Raw genomic sequence first — 21,235 nt, forward strand, 5'->3', positions numbered from 1 at the left:
CTTCTGCAGTCACCAGAGCATTTAGGAAGGGACCAGGGAACTCCTAGCCTTATGTCACCCCTTGCCTTGCTAGTTTCTGGGGAGAATGAGCTATTTTGTGAAAGTCAGAACTTGGCAAGGACTCCAGGACCCTCAACCATTTGAAGCACCTCTAGCCAAGGCTTCAGGAACACTTCATTCAATGTCGAGGAACCTTTTACCTAAATCCAACTTGGGCTGTGATTCACAAACAGGTCTGACTCTTAATAGGGGAGGCCAAAACCAGATCCGTCCAGAGCAGACAGGGACACTAAATGCGGGGGAGAGGAGACTGTGACACCCCCATGCCTATTAAGACCTTGGGCAGTTCCCAGACAGAGGCTCTCAGTCCTCAATGACATGGTTTCGCTCAGCCCAACCTGAGGCTGTTCTGTATCCAGGACCCTGAGCTCAGGGCCCCAGCTCTCCTCACTGAAAGAAGTCAAGGCAGAAGGTAGAAAAGACCAGTGCTTCTCCCAGGAAGGGCCTAACCCAAGGGTAGGTCTGTTGCTATCAGCTCAGGTGAGGGCTAGAGCCACTGCCACCCCTCGTGTGGGGTCAAGACAGGCTGATAGGAGCTGTTTCCTGCAGGTGGGAAACTGGCTTTAGGATGGCATCTTGCCACCAAGCAGCTGACCCAGTGGAGCTTGGCCTTGAACCCTTCCAGAGGCAGGAGAGGGGCGCTGACCCTGGCCCCTGGGGATGAAGTGAAATGGCAGCTCTAAGAGGGTGTGGAGGGCTACAGGGGAGCAGTACTGTCCCCTAGGCCTGGAGGGATATGACACCCCCTACCGTGCCAGGCTCCAGGCAGATGTGACACTGTGCCAGAGGTGGTAGACAGGGGCAGTCACTCCAGGCTGTCCTGCCTGGAGGTTGAGCACAGCCATGCATCCTCTGGCAGAGCCTGCCCACCGCTCCTGAGTCCTGCCACCATGGCACAGAGCCCTAGCTTATTTATTCCAAGTTGTAAGTCCTTCCGCTCCAGAATTCTGCTGAGCAGCCCCAGTGAGCAACCCGGGTAGGACAAGGAAGGGACAAGCACCCTAGACCCTCATGGAGGGGCCCTGCAGAGGCTGATGCACTGGCTGATGGACAGCCAGCTGTCCAGCCCTCCCCACAGCAGCAGTTGCAAGTGGCACCCAGCCCGGCCACCTGGGCCCTCCCTGCAGCCTTCCAGCACCATGGTGGCCTGGGAGTGGGGCGGCGGGGGGGGGGAGGGGGGGTGTGTGTGAAATGCTCTCAGTTCCCCTCATGCCTGGCTCCTCTCCTGCAGTGCGCACAGGAACCAGAGTCTCAGAGTGAGAGGTTTGGCTCACAGCTCCCCTGGGGCCTGGCCATCCTTCCAGATGATACAGCAGGGTCCTTCAGCTCCAACTCCTCTCTCCACTGCGGCCCGCTCCCTGGGTGTGTCCAGCAGAGGGGACACCAGACTGCAGTCGGCAAGGCCCATCAGCCTGGTGGCTGTCCAGGTGTCTTGGATTCAGGAGATGAGATTCCACAAACTTTCAGGAAAGGCAGAGACCCACTCTGCAGGGCACTGGTTCCTCAGACACAGAGCCATAGGTCCAGTGACCAGGGACCACACAGAAAAGGGACAAGACCAGACCATTGCTGCTACTGGGTCTAGAGAGGAACCTAACTTTGACTCAAGGTCAAACAGGTAGGGCAGAGGAGCAGGAGGAGAGAAAAGGCCTCAGCTTATAAGGACGCGAAGCTGCAGGACGTGACTACCTGGCTTTTCCACTGCCTTTGGCCAGCAGCGGGGATCTCAGCCTCGGTGCTGGGGAGGGGCAGGGGTCTGCCACTCACTCTGTCCCAGCAGTGCACGGGGGGACCTCAGACTTGGGGTGGCTGAAAGTGCTGAGGGCCAGGCCCCTGGGCCAGGCCAGGTTCCTAAGGGGAGAGTTGAGTGAGAGGCTGGGGGCCTGGGGAGCAGGGGCACGGCCAGGGCCCCGAGGTGGGGGAGGGCGCCAGGACAGACAGGAGGGGCTGTGTCATGTGGCCCAGGAGATGGCTGCACTGTGCTCCTTGGCCTTCATCCGCAGCGCAGCGATGCTCGAGGTCTTGCGGTCGGGCTCTCCGTTCAGCTCGTAGCCGTTGAGGCCTGGGCTGAGGCCGGCTGCTCCGAACAGGCTGCCCATGTGCGTCTGGCCCACGTGGCTGCCAGCCCCAGAGACACTCAGGAAGTCGGTGACACTGCTGGCCCCGGAACCAGGGGGGTGGGCGTGAGGGGACATGCAGGCAGGTACCGGGTCACAGGGGACCACACAGGCCGGCACCGGTGAGGCAGCCCCATTGTTGCCAATCCAGGACGGGTTCTGAATCTGGAGAGGGTGAGGGGAGAGATGTCACAAGCTGGCTGCAGGGCGGTGGTGTGGGGGACGATGAACTGTTCCTTATTACGAGTCCATTCTTACAATGAAACTGTTCTTTTTTGTTTTGTTTTTTGGTGGGACTGGAGTTTGAACTCAGGGCTTCACTCTTGCAAAGCAGGCACTCTACTGCTTGAGCCTCACCTCCAGTTCCTTTTGCTCCGGTGATTTTGGAGATGGGGTCTTGTGACCTATTTGCCTGGGCTGGCCTTGAACCACGACCCTCCAGATCTCAGCCTCCCAAGTAGCTAGGATTACAGGTGTGAGCCACTGGTGCCCAACATGAAACCATTCTTGGGTGTCTGGCCTTGAAGGATGCCCAGATACCCCTGGAGGGGCTTTATGCTTGGGCACCTCTGTGTCCAGGTCAGCGGGATATAGCAGGCATCCAGTAGCAAGGACCGAACTGCAAACTGCACGGAGACTCTGGGGAAAGGGCTGCTGTGGGGTAACCAGAGAGCTTCATGTTGGGAACACAGGCTCTGGCTTGGCAAGTGGGGGTAATGGAGGGTGGGTGTGGGAAGCAGGGGCCTAAATGCCCCCAGAGGCCCAGGTCAGTGGCTGAGGTTCCAGGGACAGAACTCTTTTTGTTTGTTTGGTTTTTGGTTTTTGAGACAGGGTCTCAACAAGTAGTCCCGGCTGACCTGGAACTTTACGTCTTCCTACCTCTACCTCCTGAATGCTGGGATTACAGATGTGAACCACCATGCCCAGCCCCAGAGATGGAACTCTTGAGGCTTCAGAACTAAACCCAGAATGGAAGAAGCTGTCATAGGAGTGGGCAGAATAAAGTGGGGGGCTTGGCATCCACGGGCCACAGGGTGTGGATGGAGGTTGAACTGGATATCTTATCTTCTATGGATGCAAATGTAATCCTGTCCCCTCCAGCTCTGGGCCTCACCTTCCTCCACCCTCTAAGTGTTTGCCAGGAGGATGACCTGGGATACAGAGGACAAGCTCTTGGGCTCATGGTGGCCTCAGGCAGGCTTCTGTTGGCCTGCCCTCCCCCCAGGGCTTAGAGGGCACTTGGAAGACATTTAAAAGCAGAGTAGAACAGGCACTGGCCCAGTTCCCTTGGGCATTCTGAGGAAGTGCCTGCAAACTGATCACGCCACCTTCCTCCTCCCAGCATGCCCTGGGAAGGGAGAAGTTTGGCCCCTTTTCCACCCTGTCTTGGAAGAGGTGTGGAGCCTGGAGTTTATGAAACTATAGGTGAGAAAGACAAGCAGGGCCTTCTCTTCTCCCTCCCACTCAGATAGCAGCAGTCAAGGTCAAAGAGCCAGGGCTGGAGTTTCACCCCTGGGTGTGGGGAGGGAGAGAGGGAAGAAGGGCAGGAAAGAATGTAGTGGGAGCTGATGCAGGTGGTGCATGTGGGAGACACCCTCGATCCTCAGCCTCACCTGCAGACCTGCCCCCTGCCCCTACCTCCTGGAGGATGTGGGGGAGGTGCAGAGCTGCCTCTGTGGGAAGTCCAGAGCCCGTGTGCTAGCATGGCACCCAGGCAGGCAGGAGGAATGGAGGCTTGGCAGTGCTATGACATAGGCTGGCTTCTGGAGCAGGGGCAGGGCTAGGAGCTGACGGCAGAGGCCACACAAGAATGAGCCCCAGGCAGGGAGCGGAGGCCACCTCTGCTGGACAGGTTGAGGGATGGCAAGGATGGGCTTGATCAAGAACATATATGTTAGCTGGACACTTGTAATCACAGCTACTCAGGAAGCAGAGGCTAGAGGACAGGAGTTTGAGGCCAGCCCAGGCAATGTTACTGAGACCTTGTCTCAAAAATAAAATAAAAATAAAAGGGCTGGAGGTATAGGCTTGCCTAGCAGGGGCAAGGCCCTGAGTTTAGTTCCCAGTACTACAAAACCAAACCAAACCAAACAAAAAAAATCCTACACAAAAGAGTCGATGCTGACATTTATATCAAGTCCAGTTTATAGATGACAAAAACTGAGGCTCAAAGAACTGGAGGCTTTCATGAAGTAAGCAAGACCTGCAGCTGGGAAGAAACTCACGTCCACTTTTATCCCAACCTGGCTACGCGCCCTCCAGATTACAGAACTCCTTCCTAGGGGGACACTCTTGAGTGACAGCCAATGACCTGGAGGCCCTGGCCTTCCACCGCCTCTGTTCTGATGCTCACAGAGAAGTGGCTAACACCACTCTTATTGTCCCCACCTTCCCAGCCTAAAGCCAATGAGTGGCAGAAGCCACTGCAGAGCTCCCACGTTCTGGTACAAACAGGTACACACCTGAAATGGGCCTGAAGGGCTTGGGAAGCCGTGTGAACCATCTCTGGGGACCCAGGCCCTCCTGTGAGAAGCCATTGTCAGGACATCGAGGCCTGGGATCGGGGAGGCAGTCTAGCAGGACTTACTTGGGCATAGTTCTCGGCTCGGGTGAGGAGGGGCAGCTCATAGGCGGTGGAGAAGTGGGTCCGAACCTGCTGCATCTGCCCGAAGCGCTCCCTCTTCCTCCACTTGGCTCTGCGGTTCTGGAACCAGACCTACCGGACAAAGCAATTGTCACAAGGGGCAGGCCAGGCAGGGAGGCCTTGTCCTCAGGCAGATCATACTGTTCCCTGAGCCTCCACTAATCACAATGGGTGTGTCAGGTGTATTGGAGCAGCTGTGGGGCCACAGATAAATGTCAGCCTTGGTCTTTGTCCTGAAGAGCTTACAATCTAGACCTACTGATACTCAGCTGGAGGCAGCTTACTCTCCAGTAACTTCATTTGTAGGCCTCAGAATCCAGACAAGTGTCCATACACACACACACACACACACACACACACACACACACACTGGAAATAAGTCACTGCTGGTCTTCTTAGCAGTCACCAACCAGCCCCAGCATTGGGGCACCTCTCTGCCGTGGTTCAGACTCCTGGAGAAAATCTAATAAAAGGTTCAAACATCTCCCCAAAATCCCTCACGTTGCACGGTCACACTTAGCTCCATCATAGCTTCTAACAAGGACTAGATCCAGAATTCCTACCCCTTGCATCCACTCCACAGCCTTCTTACGGAAACAAAGCCTCCCCGGTAACTCTCTGAACTCTCAGAACGCCTGAGAGTTACTGTGTCTGAGTTCCTGTAGGAACAAGGGCAATCAGGGGAGGCTTCCTGGAGGAGAGGCCTGGCTCTGGGCCTTAAGTGGTTGGCAGGCAGGATGATAGCTCAGGCCTGAAGAGGCCAACTGGGGGGAAGTGGCAGGAGAGAAAGAAAGGTGGAAGCTGGAGTCAGATTTTGGAGGTCCTTGAATGGCAAGGGGGGGTTGCCAGTGGAGGAGGTGACTGCAAAATCCTGCGCAGGAGGGTGGCCTGCTGCCAAAGAGTGGGGCCACCTGTCACTGAGCATGGGTGGTTGGTGTGCCCTTGGCTTGGCCAGGCACCCGGCTATGAAGTGAGATCTCTGAGGCTGGCATGCATGCCAGGGGCCCTGGTGGGGGGGTGTTGGTCCTTGTCCTTGAAAGGAATATTTCTGGCAGGGTGAGAAAAACCTGGACAAGGGGTCATCCTGAAGCCTGTTGCCCTGGGCCTTGACTTGTGATGGAGTAAGTTATGAGAGTAGACAGGGTGGGAAAGGGACAGGAAGGAGGGGACCCCACAGAGGTTGTGGCTTGTTTGGGCTCCTAGTGCAGTGGGCAAACAGAAGGCCCCATGGAGCACTGGCATGGCCAGTGGCCTCAGTTTCTGCATCTGTAGATGGGGCCGGTATCTGCGCTGGGCTGGAGCAGTGGGGGAGACAGATGGGAAGGCAGTCACTGAGTTTTCAGAGCACTTCACATTTGTTTATTTATAGCTCCTGACCTTTCTCGCTCTCTTGCCAGAGGAAAGAGGTCAAGAGAGAGGGGGAATGCATGTCTCATGGCAGTGTGGGAGGGAGAGGTGATCGGGGTGGGGTGCACACTGGTGTTTCTCCATTCCTGCGTGAGCTCCCTTTCCTCCTCCTCGTGGATACACGTGTACACAGGGGTACACATGCGTGCACACACATGCATTGTGCACAGGCATGTACATGCATGCACATACACACACACACACACACACACACACAGAGTGCCCTTCTTGTGACCTCCCTAGAGAATGGCCCTCTCTCAGGCTTGGGGTCTCAGTCCTTGGACTGAGCCTCCTGGGGGCCCTTTCCCACAGGGAGCCCCTGGGGTGCAGGGCCAGGCCGCCCGCTGGGAGCCAGGGGCACATGGGGCTCGGTTTTGAGCTGTGAAATGGGATCCCCCTTTATCAGCGGCCTGGAGTGGGGGCTGGGGCAGCTGGGAGAATGAATCAGAGGGGCTTGTTTTCATTTCATGTTTAATTTCCTGCAGGCTGAGCTCAGCCTTCCGTTCCTTCCTCAGCCTCCCAGGGTTTTCTGGGGGGGGGAAGCTGGGGGAAGGGAGAAGCCCACCAGAGGCACCAAGATATATGGCTCCCTGGCTCCTTTCTTTCTTTGGGGGGTGGGGCAAAGGCAAGACAAGTTTACGTTGCTGTGGCAGTTGGGGTTTCCCTGATGCCTCTGTGGGTTCCAGGTAACCTTCATCAAGGGAATGTGGAGGTGGGAGGTATTGCTGTAGGTTCTGGACCCACTGGAGGGACTCCAGGGAGATCAGAGGTGTATCTGGTATCTGGCAAAAGGGTCTCCAGTTGAAGGGAGGAGCAGGTGGGGGATGGAATGCGGGGCTGAAGGGGGAAAGCAGCCCCGTTATTATCTGATGAGGACAGATGGGGGTAGGGGTGGTGGGCGCACTGGCTTGGGAAGGGAGTGGAAAAGCCAGGCTATGGGATTCATTTGAGGCTATGGATGGGTGGGCAGAGTGTGGGAAGCAGGGGCCTATGGGAGCAGATCTGCCCAGGACCTCCTTCTCCAAGCCTCCATTGTCCCTAAGCCTCACCCTGCGCCTGAAGTGGAGCTTGTGCTCTGGCTTTCATGTCAGATCTAGACTATAGCTAAGTTAGCCTGACTGGTCTTCAGTACCCTCCCATTCACTGGGAGGTGACGGGCGCATCCGGGTGGCCCTTCTGGGCTCACATTAAGGGTCCTCCATCTCTGACCCCCAGCTGTGCCTCTGGGCCTGTCTCCACTGTGCAACCCCAGGGAGCAGAACCCACCGTGCGGTCCCAGCCACTCTCCCCTTCTACATGTCGCGCCCAGGACCACCCCGCTTTGGGGCCCACCCGGGCCTGGGCCCACTCAGCACAGGCCTCTCCCGAGAACCAGGCTGTGCAAGGAACCAACTGTCTTGGCGGAGGCCTGACTAACCGCAGCCCATCTGGGGCCAGGGTGGGGTGGCCCAGGGCGGGGAGGCCTCTGTCTTATTGTCTTCAGACACCAGCTGTGGATATTGGAATCCCAGACAGCAGAGAGAGGCCCCAGCAGCCCCCCCTGGAGCAAGGCCAAACCCCAGGCTTCTTCCCAGGAAAAGTCCATCCTGGAACCCTCTGACGCCCCCTCCTTGTCCCCACCACTGCTCTACGCCAGGCACCTGGCTTGCCACCAGCTGAGTGTGGGCCGGAACAAACTCCACAGAGGCAGGCAGGGGGTTCCATCATGTCCCCACACCCCCAGGGCACTGCGAGGCTCAGAGTCAACCCAGAGGTCTGATGTACATGGAGATCCCACACATCCTGCTGCCTTCCTACAAGAAAAGCTAAGAACAATCTGCCATGTGTCCTGGTGCGGGAAGCTAGAGTGGCAACTAGGAGACTTACCCTAGATTAATGCCATAATTACGTCCCCATTTCGTGTCAGTGTTCTTGATCTTAGATTAACATGAGAAATCATTCATTGTAAATTGCCTCGACTAGTTTGAAAGTAGGCATGTGTGTAGTTGCATGGTGGTGACTGAAGAGTTGTGACTGTGTGTCAGTATCATTGCCATGTTTTGCACTGAATGGGCCATCCCTTTTTGTAATACTGGACAATCCTGCTCTGGACACTCCTATTCATTTGTTAGGAAGCATGCGTGTAGAACAGGTGCACACGCAGGTATGTTCACACAGCGAGCTGGTTTGTCCCACGCCAACACAAGGCCTACAGGGGTGGCTCACAACCAACACACTTCTCCCCTAGCCCCACCTGTTCATCTCCCTCTCTGAGTCCCTCAGCTGGAACTGAGGCTGGATTCTGGGGGTCCTGCCAGGGCTCAGGCTGGGAGGTCTCATGGAGGTGTGAGAGGGCTTCTGGCAGGGTGGTAAGGCCCACTGCCCTGCCTTCCTTCCTTAAACCATGGGACCCCGTAGCATGGCCCAGGCAGTACCCACAGAGCTGTGTGTTTACCTGATGGACCTTTTCCATGTTGACATTTTGGATGAAGGGTCTCTGGGCTGAATTACAGATGCCTCAGGGGTGTTAAACAACATAGTTAAGATGGGTCAGCATTTTATCATGGCCTTAGAACTGCATTGTAGGGCACCCTCCAGAGAAATAATGCCACCGGGGGCTGCAGGGCTGTCTGTCCCAATGTTCACATGACAGCAGGTTGATTAAAAAGCATCCCTCTTGGCTCTCAAGCTGCTGGTTGCCTGGCCTCCTGGAGGGAGTCTGTCATATGATGGTGTGGCCCTGGCCTTTGTTTTGTTTTTTTTTGGTGGCACTGGGGCTTGAACTCAAGTCTTTGTGCTTGGGAGGCAGGCAGTCTACTGCTTGAGCCACGCCTCTGCCCTACTGACCTTTTCTAGCATGCTCTGAGTGGGAAAGAAATTTGAGCATGACATTTATTTTGTGCTAAACTGAAGCTTGAACTTCAGTGCGTGGGTTTTGTCACTTGTATTTTGAAAACTGAGAGGTCTTTGCTTTCTTTCTAGTGCCTTCTTTGCTATGATTCCATGTAGAAGGGGGATTCACCCTCTGGACAAAGCAGGGCAGTTGGTCTCAGATACCAATTTTTGCCCTTGTGCTCTGAGTTTGGCCTTCTTTAGTTGGTGGGAATATAGTAGTGAATGACTGAGGAATTCACATTCTGGTGGAAGGAGAAAGACAAGAGAAATTATGTAAGTCTGTCACAAATTCCATATGAAAGAGAAAACAGCACAAAAAAGAAAGTGCTAGAAAGTGGTCTGGTTTAGTTGAGCTGGATTGAGCTGGGTGGGTTGAGTTGAGTTGTGCTGTATTGGGGATGTGTTGTATTGTCTTGGGCTGTGTTGTGTTAGGTTGTGTTAGGTTGGGCTGTGTTGGGTTGAGCTGTATTTGGGCTGTGTTGAGCATATTGTACTGTGTTGTGTTGGGTTTTATTGAGTTGTATTAATGTTGGATTGAGTTGAGCTGTGGTGTGTCAAGCTGTGTTGTGTTGGGCTATGCGAGGCTGTGTTGGGTGAGTTGTTTTGAGTTGTGTTGGTTTGAGTTGTGCTGGGTTGTATTGGATTAAGTTGAGTTGTGTTATATTGGGCTGTGCTTGGCTGTGTTATGCATGTGTTTTATTGGGCTGTGTTGGGCTGAATTGGGTTGAATTAAGCTGTGTTGTGTTGGTTTGAGTTGAGTTGTGTTGAGTTAAATTGAGGTGTGTTGGATCGGGTTGTGTTGTGCTGGTTTGAGTTGAGTTGATTGTGTTGGGTTGAACTGAGCTGTGTTGTGGTATGTTGTGTTGGGCTATGTTGTATTGTCTTAGGGTATGTTGTGTTGTGTTATGTTAGGCTCTGTTTTGTTGTGTTGTCTTTGCCTCTGTTGTATTGTTTTGGGCTGTGTTATGTTGAGTTATATTGGTTTGAATTGAGATGTATTGTGTTGGATTGGGTAGGGTTGTGCTGTGTTGTATCATGTTCAGCTGTGTTGTTTTGAGTTGAGTTGCATTGTGTTGGGTTGAATTGAGCTGTGTTTGGTAGGGTTGTGTTGGGTTGTACAGAGTTGGGTTATTTTGGGTTGAACTGAGCTGTGTTGGGTCAGGTTGTGTGGTTGGTTTGAGTTGAGTTATATTATGCTGAGTTGAATTGATCTGTGTTGGGTTGGGTTGGGTTGAACTGGGTTTGTGGGATTGGGGGAAACCACTGCTTTGGCCAGGTGGCCAAGAGGATCCTTCAGAGAAGGTGTGTTGACACGGACCTGAAAGATGGAGGAAGAGGGCCACCAGATAGCTGGGAGAGCTGGAGGGTTCTCTGTTCATGCCATGGGGCTGCTGTGGATGCCGTGCTCATCCCATTTCCTGTCTAAGAGACCTATCCTCCATCTCTTCCAGTAAAGAGCTTGGCCTCAAGAGCCAGGACAGCCTTGTCCCTGGAGAGCCAGAGACAATGAGAAGACCTCCACCTTTGCCCCTATACCACAGAGCCTGCTACTGAGGTAAGGGTGGGGGCTGAGGGGCTGAAGGGATGAGGGCCTGGGGTGAGGACAGCCTGGAACAGCTGCAGGAGGGATGGTGGGTGGACCCCAGCTGCAGTCCCACCAGCCCAGACCGTAGCCCTGGCTGACCTGCACCCGGGCCTCGGTGAGGTCCGTCCTCATGGCCAGCTGCTCCCGTGCATACACATCAGGGTAGTGGGTCTTCTGGAAGACCTTCTCCAGCTCCTCCAGCTGGTAGCTGGTAAAGGTGGTGCGGTTCCGCCGCTTCTTGCCCTTGTTGCTCTCCGAGTCGGCCTTCTCCAGTGGGCTCGGGAGGTCGGCGCTCGCCCGGTCCTGGGGCCCCTTTGCCCCGGCCTCCTTCACACTGAGGTAGCTGCTGTCCATGCCCACAGGGTCAGAGTCGGGCGGCAACTCCGGTTCACCCAGGGAGCTCTCTTTGGCTGAGGGGGGGAAGAAAGAGAGTCAGAAAGCAATGGCCACCCCCAGCAAGAGAGGAGGGAGGCTGTGGAGCCCACCTAGCCTCTCCCCTTGCAGAGGAGCATTGAATTCAAGGTCAGAAGACTAAAGTTCCAGCCTGGACTTATTGCTAACGTGCTGTGTGACCTTGGACAAGTTCCTTCCACTCTGACCCTCTTTGGCATCATCTTAGAATGGGTCACTTCCAGCACCCATGAAGTGTGGCCCTGGCTTGGTCAATGTGACCTTTGTGACTTTAATCCCCACCCATGGACTCTAGATTCCTGTCCCGGGGCAACACTCTTGGCCGAATCTCTGTCAACCCCGTGAACCAGGTGACCCAGTGCCTGCAGGTGGAGAGCACTCACTCAACTGGCAGCCATGTCTGCCCCACTGGGCTTGGAGAGAAGGCGAGAGACCAGTCTTAAGGCTGAGGCTGGTCCCTCCTGGGGTTCAACAGTAGCCATAGAGAGTCTGTCCCATAGAGGACCTTTCCTTCCTTGAGAGTGGGCACAGTTGGGGCATAGGCCACATTTCCTTTCAGCAGCAGTGGCTGCCCACTATCTCTTGGAGCTGTCCAGGCCCTATCCCCAGGACACCCGCATCTGGGCCTCGTGGGTCAGCCTGAGCACAACCCACTAGAGCCCACAGCTGATGGAACGGGACTCCTGTGGCAGAGGTGTGAGGGACAAAGCAATGAGGGTCAAGGATGAGGAGATGGAGACTAGGCTGGGAGGCGGGGTGGGAATGGCTTGGATGGTGGAGGGCCTAGAGGACGGGCTCTGGAGCCAGGCACCAGGGTGAGAACCCCACACCTGAGCCTCTCTAGCTCTGCGTCTCAGTTTCCCCCTCTGGAAATGAGGATGAAGTTACCTGCAGGATTTCTGCACAGAGGCTGTGAAAAATCACGAGACTGATGTGTAAGGCCCTCCACACAGGGCTGGCTGTGTGGGCTTTCGTTCCCATTTTGGGTTCAGAGTCACAAACTCCCAGGCCTTATCAGCAATACAGAATCCTGACTCAGGACAAGTCCTCTGAGGGAGAAGCCCTGGGGTGCAGGGATGGCAGGGACTGGTGTCTGTAGATGTGGGTATGAGCCCCTCTCTAGCCACATTGCCTTGTCTGTGACTTGGGAAGAAGGAACCAGGTTGAGTGAGAGAATGTATGTGATTACTAAGACACGTTGGGGGACATTTGACAAAACCTTTCACCGGGCACTGGTGGCTCATGCTGGTCATCCTAGCTACTCAGGAGGCAGAGATCAGGAGGATCGGGGTTCAGAGCCAGCCAGACAAAAGGTTTGTGAGATCCTATCTCCAAAAAAATCCTTCACAAAAAAATAGGGCTGGTGGAGTGGCCCAAGGTGAAGGCCCTGAGTTCAAACCTCAGTACCACAAAAAACCAAAACCAAACCAAAGCAAAAAAACCCTTTCACACACACAAGCTCTGACTCCTCACAACAAGCATGTGTTGAGGTGTGAGCATTGGCCATTCTGACCCTCACTTTGTGCAATCAACAGGCATTAAGAATGGTGCTCTAGCCCAGGCTTCTGAGTCCATCTAGATCCTGGGGCATGAGGCTCAGGGTCCCTGGCTTCTTGTGTGCCCTGAGGAAGCTGGGAGAGACACTGAATGACACCTATGTGAGCCCAGCAACATACGGACGGCCATGGCTTGGGTGACAGCATCATGCAAACGGCAACTGGCAGCTGGTCCAAAAGCTTTCAGCAAAGATATTTATCTTCCTAGCAGACAAATAAGTTTTATGTTTTGGGTTTTTTTTTTTTAAGGAAAGAAATCCCACCCAGCTCACCAAAAATAAACATTTCTGTTGTGTAACTTCCTGGCGGCCAGGCTAGGGGAGGTGGCCCCTGCACTGCCCCGCCTGTTCCCATGCCCATCCTGTACTCCATGGACCCTTGCAGTGCCCTCCAGCTTGCAGCATGGAGGCCAGACCTGGCAAGGGCAGCCCCATGTTATAAAAACCAAGGGTTGGTAAGGATCAGTACAAATGCCTAGCTTCAACTAAGGGCAGGGGTGGGAATTGAGGCTAGGGGGAACAGGGAACATGCTTTAATTATTGAAAGACAACCTCACTGCTCCCGGGACTGCCCTCCACTCCTTTCCCTGTAGTCTTGGGCCCTATTCCCAGGGAGACTGGTTGAGGCAAGGACCTCACATGATCCAGGGGCCCTGTGGGAAGAAGGGCCAGTCCTTAGGGATGCATGGCAGACACGGTCCTGAACAGCTCTCCACACGGAACTGGTTCTAGTCTTAGCAGGTGAGGTGACGGTATCACGTTCTGTGCTGAGAAGGGAGGGTCCACTTCTGCCCTCTTTCCTCTACTCACTGAGTCTAAGTAAGTGGGGGAAACGGGAGGGGTGCAGGGTGTGTGCAAAGACCATCAATCGGAAAGGTGGGAGACCTGCTCCAGTCCTGGCTCTACCCACCCTGCTGTGACTTCAGAGGACATACTTCACCTCTGGGAGTCTCACCTGCACAGAGGGCTGGGGGTAGCAAGACCCCTCCAGAGAACAGGACTACTTGCCCCCCAGCCTGTGGGGCACTCCCCCTTGGTCACCAGTAGGGAGTCTCCACAGATCTGGAGAGGGGTGGCATGTTGGCGCTGGGGATAGCAGAAATCTAGAGGAGCTCCTTCTTCTGAGTCCTGGGGTCACTCCCGTCTTGATTATCAGTTGTCTTGCTTCACGTTATGAGGCTGGGCCCCCCCGTTTGGATAACAAAGGGAATGTCCCCCACCAAGTTCTGTTGTGGTCCTCCCAGTCTGTCCCTCCCAGGGACTATCGTGGCACAGTCCCAAGGTCCTGACTTGGTCACCTGAGTCAGGGTCTCTCCACCAGCAGCATCTCCACCAAAGGCTGTCTTCCAGTCTTGGGGCATGGGACCTTGCCCTAGGAGCTGGACCATTCGCCCTCAGACTTAGCACATGTCTGCCTCCGCGGGTCTGGCTCACAGCCCCTGGTCTAGACCTCCAGGACCCCTCCCCAACACAGCCCCGTGAACAGTGGGAGACAGCTGCCCCTTCTCCCCGTCTGCCACCTGCCTAGCTCAATAACCATGGTTCCCGCTGCTGTTCCTCAGGTGGCCCTGAGCACATGGAACTTATTAGAAACAGGTAGGTGACAGGGAAGAGATGGGTAGTGTGCCAGGCCCTGTGCAAAGCTGGCAGACTGTTCTCCAACTAGACGACCCAGAGGGGTGGGTTGGAGAACTGGCCTGGGTGAGAGAGGGGTGCAGTTTGCCCCACACTTGTGTCTTAAACCAGATGGCCACCAAGAACACAGTCTTGTGACCCAGGCCCAGTTACTCCTGACTAAAGGAGAACCACGCAGCTCCTACCTTTGGCCACCTGCCTTTCTAGCTGACCTCCAGATCCAAGCAAGCACCAACTGCTCCCAGGAAGCCCTCCAGGCTGTGACGGTCCTCTGTCCTCCACACACCTCTCCACTGATGGCCCAGTGTCCATCTCTTCCTGCAGAATGTCACTTCCCCGGGGGTGTGGACCTCATCATTTGTCCCTTCTCAGCTCAGGGCTTAGCACAAGGTAGGCCAGGTGGCAGGGAGGCAGTGAGAGTTTGCAGAAGAATACATGAACAATTTCTCACAAACAGATATCACTGTGTTCTCTCTTTGTCCAGTCTCTCTCTTCGTACACCTACTGTGTGCCGGGGCCTTATAGTGCACATGCAGAAAACAGCGGTTGTGGGACCCAGTCATTCTGCCACCCAATGAGGATGAAGTGGATAGGACACATTAAAAAGGCACACAAAAATGAATGCCACTAATTTAAGGTCCCATGGCTGATGAAGAAGGAGGTGACTGGGGGCAGCAGGTAGTAGAAAGACCAAGACAGACCTTGAGGGATGGTGGTCCCCATGCAGCAAGGGAGAAGGAAACGAGGAAGGGAAAGAATGAGGGAGGAGCAGAGAGCTGGGATTCACGGGGGAGGTCTCACCGTCTAGACCAACACACACCATCCACTAGGGGCAGGCTACACACCCACCAGGCCACTGCACGCCCACCAGTGGGAGAGAAGAGGCCACTGGGAACCCCTGCTTGCCAGTCTTGGAGACCCTTCTTCAGAGCCATTGGACCCCAGCACTGGAATAGGCTGAGTGGCAGCAGAACCCAGCCTGGGTGGAAGCCACTACCCAGGGAGCTGCCTGCTGCGCAGTGGGTTCTTGGAGGCATGCCACAGACTCCAGACTGACTTCAGCCTCTACCCTTCTCAGAATAGAGTGGGGGGCCTAGAAGGAGTTCCCGGGGCCAAGGTGGTGGGGCCCAGCACAATGAAGCCCAATCTGCAGCTCCGCATTGTGGGTCTGGAAATGAACTTTAGGCTGCCCAGAGGAGTCGAGTAAAGTGCACACAAGATCATCTACCACTATGCCTGCCCTGTGGCTGGGGTGACACCGTGACACCCAAGGCTCTAAACATGATTCCAGGCTGGTGTTACTGTAATGGACCCCTTGTAAGGAGACAAGAGGAGGGGGGCATTCAGTCAAGATCATATGGTTCACCAGAAGCAGGAGGCAGCCCTTCCTGAACCCATCTGGGAGGAGCCCCCACCCCTCTTGGAGCCACTTGCTCTGATGCTGCAGACCCTGGCTGCTGAGTCTCAGCTTGGGAAATGCAAGAAACGGGAACCCTTTCTTCCTTTCCTGAGCCTTTACCACTTGTCCTCTTGTCCTTGGTCAACCCAGTGACATTGCTCCAATCTTTTTTTCTTTTTTTGATGTGAAAGCCCTTGAGAGATTTCCAAAGGTGGCTGATTTCTTTCTGTCTGTCTGTCTTTTTTCTTTTGGTTGGGATTTGGAGACAGTGCACTTCTAGAGCCATTTGGGGGAGGGTGCTGGGAGCCTCTTTGTGTGACCTCCTGTGTGGGAGGACATGGGCACTGGCCAGCAGCTGAGGCAGGTGTGGGGGACACACCCGCAATTGCTTGCAGAGAGGTTTGTGAGAGTTTCATGACGTCTGTGAATGTGCGTGGGGGGGTGGGCAAGTTGCAGGCACGTGAGTGGGATGTGTGTGTGCAGTTGTGTGGGTGTGGATGTCCAGCAGACACATGGGTGGGTGTGGACGTGTGTGGATGGCTGTGCACAAGCAGTTACAGCTAACGGTCTGAGTAATTTTATCCTCCATGGTTTTGATTACATCTATTTTTCCTGCAAACATCTGCTTTGTGGGGACATGCCGCTGCTCTGTTCCCGGGTGAGCTGGCCCCACACACCCTGTGGCGGAGTGCACAGCACCGATGTAATCTCCTTAAACAAAACAGGCCAGCACGGGGCCCTTTCATGCTATTTAAAGGGCACTGACTAAACCGACCGCTGTCCAAACAGTCGTGGGGGGCAGGGCTGAGGCTAAAGGTCACCATTGATCATGGCCCCGCCCCACCTCATCTGCTGCTGGGCCCTGTCCAGAGCTCGGTTTGGATTGTCCCTATCTTAGCTTGAGGCTCAGTAAATAATGCCAAAGGGGCAGAGTAACCGGGTGACATTTCAGCGAGCGAGCATGCAGGGAGCATTTCTGCATGTTCTGCCATTCGTGCACAGGGCTGCCAGTCCAGGGAGGAGCTGGGATGGGATGGGAGCGCTGGTGCCCAGGACAGCTGCTCCCCATTCCCAACGCTCACCCACCAAAGCCCTAACCTGCTTCTCCAAACAAGACAAATCCCAGACCAGAGGGGGCTCAGGGGGACACCAGGAGTAAATGAACGAGCATCCCACTATAAGGACATTAGGGGGAAATAATGAAATCTGAGTAGAGTGTGATTCATTTAACATTAATTTTTTTTAAAGGTGGACAGATGGCCGAAGAAGATATTCAGGTGGCAAATACAGACACAGGGTCAACAGTGCTACCCATTCTGGAAGTGCAAATTAAAACCGCAGTGAGATTTCACAGCACACGGGTCACAGCGGGATAAGAGAAAGGGATGAAGCCATGTGAAAGCAAGGGCTGGAGCAACTGGTAGAATTCAGTCTACACTCTCCTCCTGCCCCAGAGCCCCTCCCTGGGCATCTGCCCTTAAGGAATGTGTCAAAGAATCAGTCTCAAAATGTGCCGACTTCGTGACTCCCCTTACTTTTCATAGGACATCCTGGGAAAGGCAGAAGTATGGGAACAGAGAACAGATGACTTAGTGAGCAGGTTATGGTAGGGAGATGTCGTGGAAAGGCAGAAGTATGGGAACAGAGAACAGATGACTTAGTGAGCAGGTTATGGTAGGGAGATGTCGTGGAAAGGCAGAAGTATGGGAACAGAGAACAGATGACTTAGTGAGCAGGTTATGGTAGGGAGATGTCGTGGAAAGGCAGAAGTATGGGAACAGAGAACAGATGACTTAGTGAGCAGGTTATGGTAGGGAGATGTCGTGGAAAGGCAGAAGTATGGGAACAGAGAACAGATGACTTAGTGAGCAGGTTATGGTAGGGAGATGTCGTGGAAAGGCAGAAGTATGGGAACAGAGAACAGATGACTTAGTGAGCAGGTTATGGTAGGGAGATGTCGTGGAAAGGCAGAAGTATGGGAACAGAGAACAGATGACTTAGTGAGCAGGTTATGGTAGGGAGATGTCGTGCCTTCAAAGGGGTCACACTGGTGTGGTGGAACTATTCTGGACCTGCAGTAATAACAGTAATCTTCCTCTACTTCTTGATTTTCTTCCTCCTCCTCCTCCTCTTCTTCCTCCTCCTCCACTTCCTCCTCCTTCTTCTTCCCTTTCTCCTCCTCCTCCTCTCCCTTCCTTCTTCTTCTTCCTCCTCCTCCTCTTCCTCTCCTTCTCCTTCTTCTTCCTCTTCCCCTTCTCCTACCCCCTTTCTTCTTCTCCTTCTTCTGTTGGTATTGGAGTTTGAACTCAGGGCCTCTTGAGGGCCTCTACCACTTGAGCCTCACCCCCAGCCCTTTTTGCTTTAGTTTATTTTTAGATGTGGTCTTGTACTTTTTCCTGGGCTGGCCTTGGATTGTGATCTTTCTACCGCTCCCTCCCTATTAGCTGAGATTACAGGTGTGTGTCACCAGGAACCTACAATATTCTGTATCTTGATCATGGTGGTGGAGTGTGAAATATACACAGGAGTGTATAGGTTTGTGCACCCAAAGTTTAATTTTACACCATGTTATTTTATAATTCAAAAAATGCAACTAAAGAGAAAATACAAAATTATGTTCAAAAATATGAAAGAACCGCCAACTAGATAAAACATTTACAGACCTTCACCCAGAAATCCTACTTCTAAGGGAATTAGTCTAAAGCAATAATTAAAGAATTAACTGGAAAGAAAAGTCATTCTGACATTGCTTAAAAGTGAAAAGACTAGCTGGACACTGTTGGCTCACACCTGTAATCCTAGTTACTCAGGAGGAAGAGCTCAGAAGGATTGCAGCTCAAGGTCAACCCTGGACAAATAGTTTGAAAGACCCTATCTTTAAGAAACTCATCACAAAAAGGGGCTGGTGGAGTGGCTCAAGCCATAAGAGCACCTGCCTAGCAAGTGTGAGGCCTTGGGTTCAAACCCCAGTGCTGCCAAAAAAGTTGAAAGACTGAAATTAGCCAGGATATTCAGCAATAGGGAACTGGTTATATAAAGGCTGCTAATTCCACAAATGGAAAACCCTTCCTGATAGTCCTTATTTTGCTAGCATTTAACAAGAAGTATTATGCAGTTATTGGTTTCCTTTCTGCGTCTCTTTCTGCCTTTCTTTATTTGTTGTCTCTCTCTCCCTCCCATAAACCGGGGGCGTATCTGAAGATAGTTGCTTGGCTCGCACCTTCCGTTTAATGGCTGGTAAGATACCTGGAGCATGAACGGTGCACCACGAACATCTGATGAAGAAAGGAATGAAACTCACTTTACAGAACAGCATTTTAATACGCAGAAAGATGTTCATTTCTTATTAAAGAAATCTCATTGGGAAAAAGCATCGAGGAGTATCATCCTTAGAAAGTACTAGAAGTTTACAGAATGGGAGACCTGGATATACGGTTACCTTTGTTCTTTTTGTAGCTTTCTATCTGTTCTCCTGGGAACAGGTTATACTATTATCTGAAGGCAGAGAGTAGAATCCCTACTGATGCCTGTGCTCAAAGGGTTCTGGGTCCAGCCTGGTGCAGTGGCTCACACCTGTAGTCTCAGGTCATTGGGAGGCAGAGATCAGAGATTGGGAGGATTGCAGTTAGAGGCCAGCCTGGACAAAATATTAGTGAGATCCTATCTGAACCATAGGGAAGATAGGGGTCCAAGGCAGAGCTTGGGCAAAAACGTGAGACCCTACCTGAAACATATCTAAAGCAAAAAAGGGCTGGGGATGACTCAAGCAGTAGAGCACCTGCCTAGTAAGCTCAAGGCCCTAAATTCAACCCCCACAGTTAAAAAAAAAAGTGCCGGTTCTGTGCCAGGAATTATGGGAGGTTGTGAGCGATGCCTTCTTGGAGTGGGGTAGAGGAAGGTGAGGGAGAAAGGCCCCTCTTGTGGTAGAGATGGGCACTGCCCTTACCAAGTAGGTCCTCTCTGAGCTGTGTCTCTGAGGTGTCTGGAGAATGGTGGCTCCCAGTACCCAGCTTCAAGTTCAGACCTCCTCACGGGTTTCTCCAACTTCAGACTAACCCCTCCCACCGCCACCCTGTGCACTGCAAGGAGGTGCCAGCCTTCCACATGACATGTAGCCCCTTCCCACTGCCTGCTGTGCCCTCATTCATGTGGCTAAATGCAGCTATCAACAGCATGTGCTTCTCTGTAACTTTTGTGGCTTTTTTTCTCATTATAAGTAGTAATCTGTGGGAGAAAATATTTGCCAGCTACACATCAGACAAAGGACTGATAACCAGTACATACAGGGAACTTAAAAAACTAAATTCTCCCAAAACTAATGAACCAATAAAGAAATGGGCAAGTGAACTAAACAGAACTTTCTCAAAAGAAGAAATTCAAATGGCCAAAAAACACATGAAAAAATGCTCACCATCTCTAGCAATAAAGGAAATGCAAATTAAAACCACGCTAAGATTCCACCTCACCCCTGTTAGAATAGCCATCATCAGCAACACCACCAACAACAGGTGTTGGCGAGGATGTGGGGAAAAAGGAACCCTCTTACACTGTTGGTGGGAATGTAAACTAGTACAACCACTCTGGAAAAAAATTTGGAGGCTACTTAAAAAGCTAAACATTGATCTACCATTTGATCCAGCAATACCACTCTTGGGGATATACCCAAAAGACTGTGACACAGGTTACTCCAGAGGCACCTGCACACCCATGTTTATTGCGGCACTATTCACAATAGCCAAGTTATGGAAACAGCCAAGATGCCCCACCACTGACGAATGGATTAAGAAAATGTGGTATCTATACACAATGGAATTTTATGCAGCCATGAAGAAGAACAAAATGTTATCATTCGCTGGTAAATGGATGGAATTGGAGAACATCATTCTGAGTGAGGTTAGCCTGGCCCAAAAGACCAAAAATCGTATGTTCTCCCTCATATGTGGACATTAGATCAAGGGCAAACACAACAATGGGATTGGACTTTGAGCACATGATAAAAGCGAAAGCACACAAGGGAGGGGTGAGGATAGGTAAGACACCTATAAAATTAGCTAGCATTTGTTGCCCTTAATGCAGGGAAACTAAAGCAGATACCTTAAAAGCAACTGAGGCCAATAGGAAAAGGGGACCAGAAACTAGAGAAAAGGTGAGATCAAAAAGAATTAACCTAGAAGGTAACACCCATGCACAGGAAATCAATGTGAGTCAATGCCCTGTATAGCTATCCTTATCTCAACCAGGAACACTTGTTCCTTCCTATTATTGCTTGTACTCTCTCTACAACAAAATTAGAGATAGGGGCAAAATAGTTTCTGCCACGTATCGAGGGGGAGAGGGAGGGGGCAGGGGGATTAGGAAGGAGGGAGAAATGACCCAAACATTGTATGCACATATGAATAATAAAACAATAAAAAAAAACTTGTTTGCACATTTAACAAACGAATAGTGTTTTGATTACTCTTGAAATATAAATGCACCACTCTGTAAAAAAAAAAAAAAGTGCTAATCTGTGTTCTATACAGAAAACTTTAAAAAATCAAGACAAGCC

At 52.6% G+C, this 21,235-nt stretch overlaps 1 protein-coding gene and 1 long non-coding RNA gene across 2 annotated transcripts in view; one reads left to right on the top strand and one right to left on the bottom strand.

Annotated features, from left to right (window-relative positions):
- Positions 1–1,245: 1,245 nt before the first annotated feature.
- Positions 1,246–21,235, bottom strand: part of Alx4 (ALX homeobox 4) — a 40,440-nt gene continuing 20,450 nt past the window's right edge. The window contains exons 2-4 of the mRNA XM_020163708.2: positions 10,787–11,097; positions 4,765–4,893; positions 1,246–2,342 (exon numbers count right to left, since the gene is read on the bottom strand). Of these exons, the coding sequence (XP_020019297.1) occupies positions 2,013–2,342; positions 4,765–4,893; positions 10,787–11,097 (770 nt within the window). The 3' untranslated portion in view covers positions 1,246–2,012. The remainder of the gene's footprint in view (positions 2,343–4,764; positions 4,894–10,786; positions 11,098–21,235) is intronic.
- LOC141412168 (uncharacterized) lies at positions 8,982–20,219 on the top strand. The gene is made up of 3 exons (XR_012437012.1): positions 8,982–9,375; positions 10,554–10,657; positions 16,936–20,219. It is a non-coding gene; the product is annotated as an uncharacterized lncRNA (long non-coding RNA).

Source organism: Castor canadensis, chromosome 1 (genome assembly GCF_047511655.1).
Source record: "Castor canadensis chromosome 1, mCasCan1.hap1v2, whole genome shotgun sequence".
Lineage (NCBI taxonomy): Eukaryota > Metazoa > Chordata > Mammalia > Rodentia > Castoridae > Castor > Castor canadensis.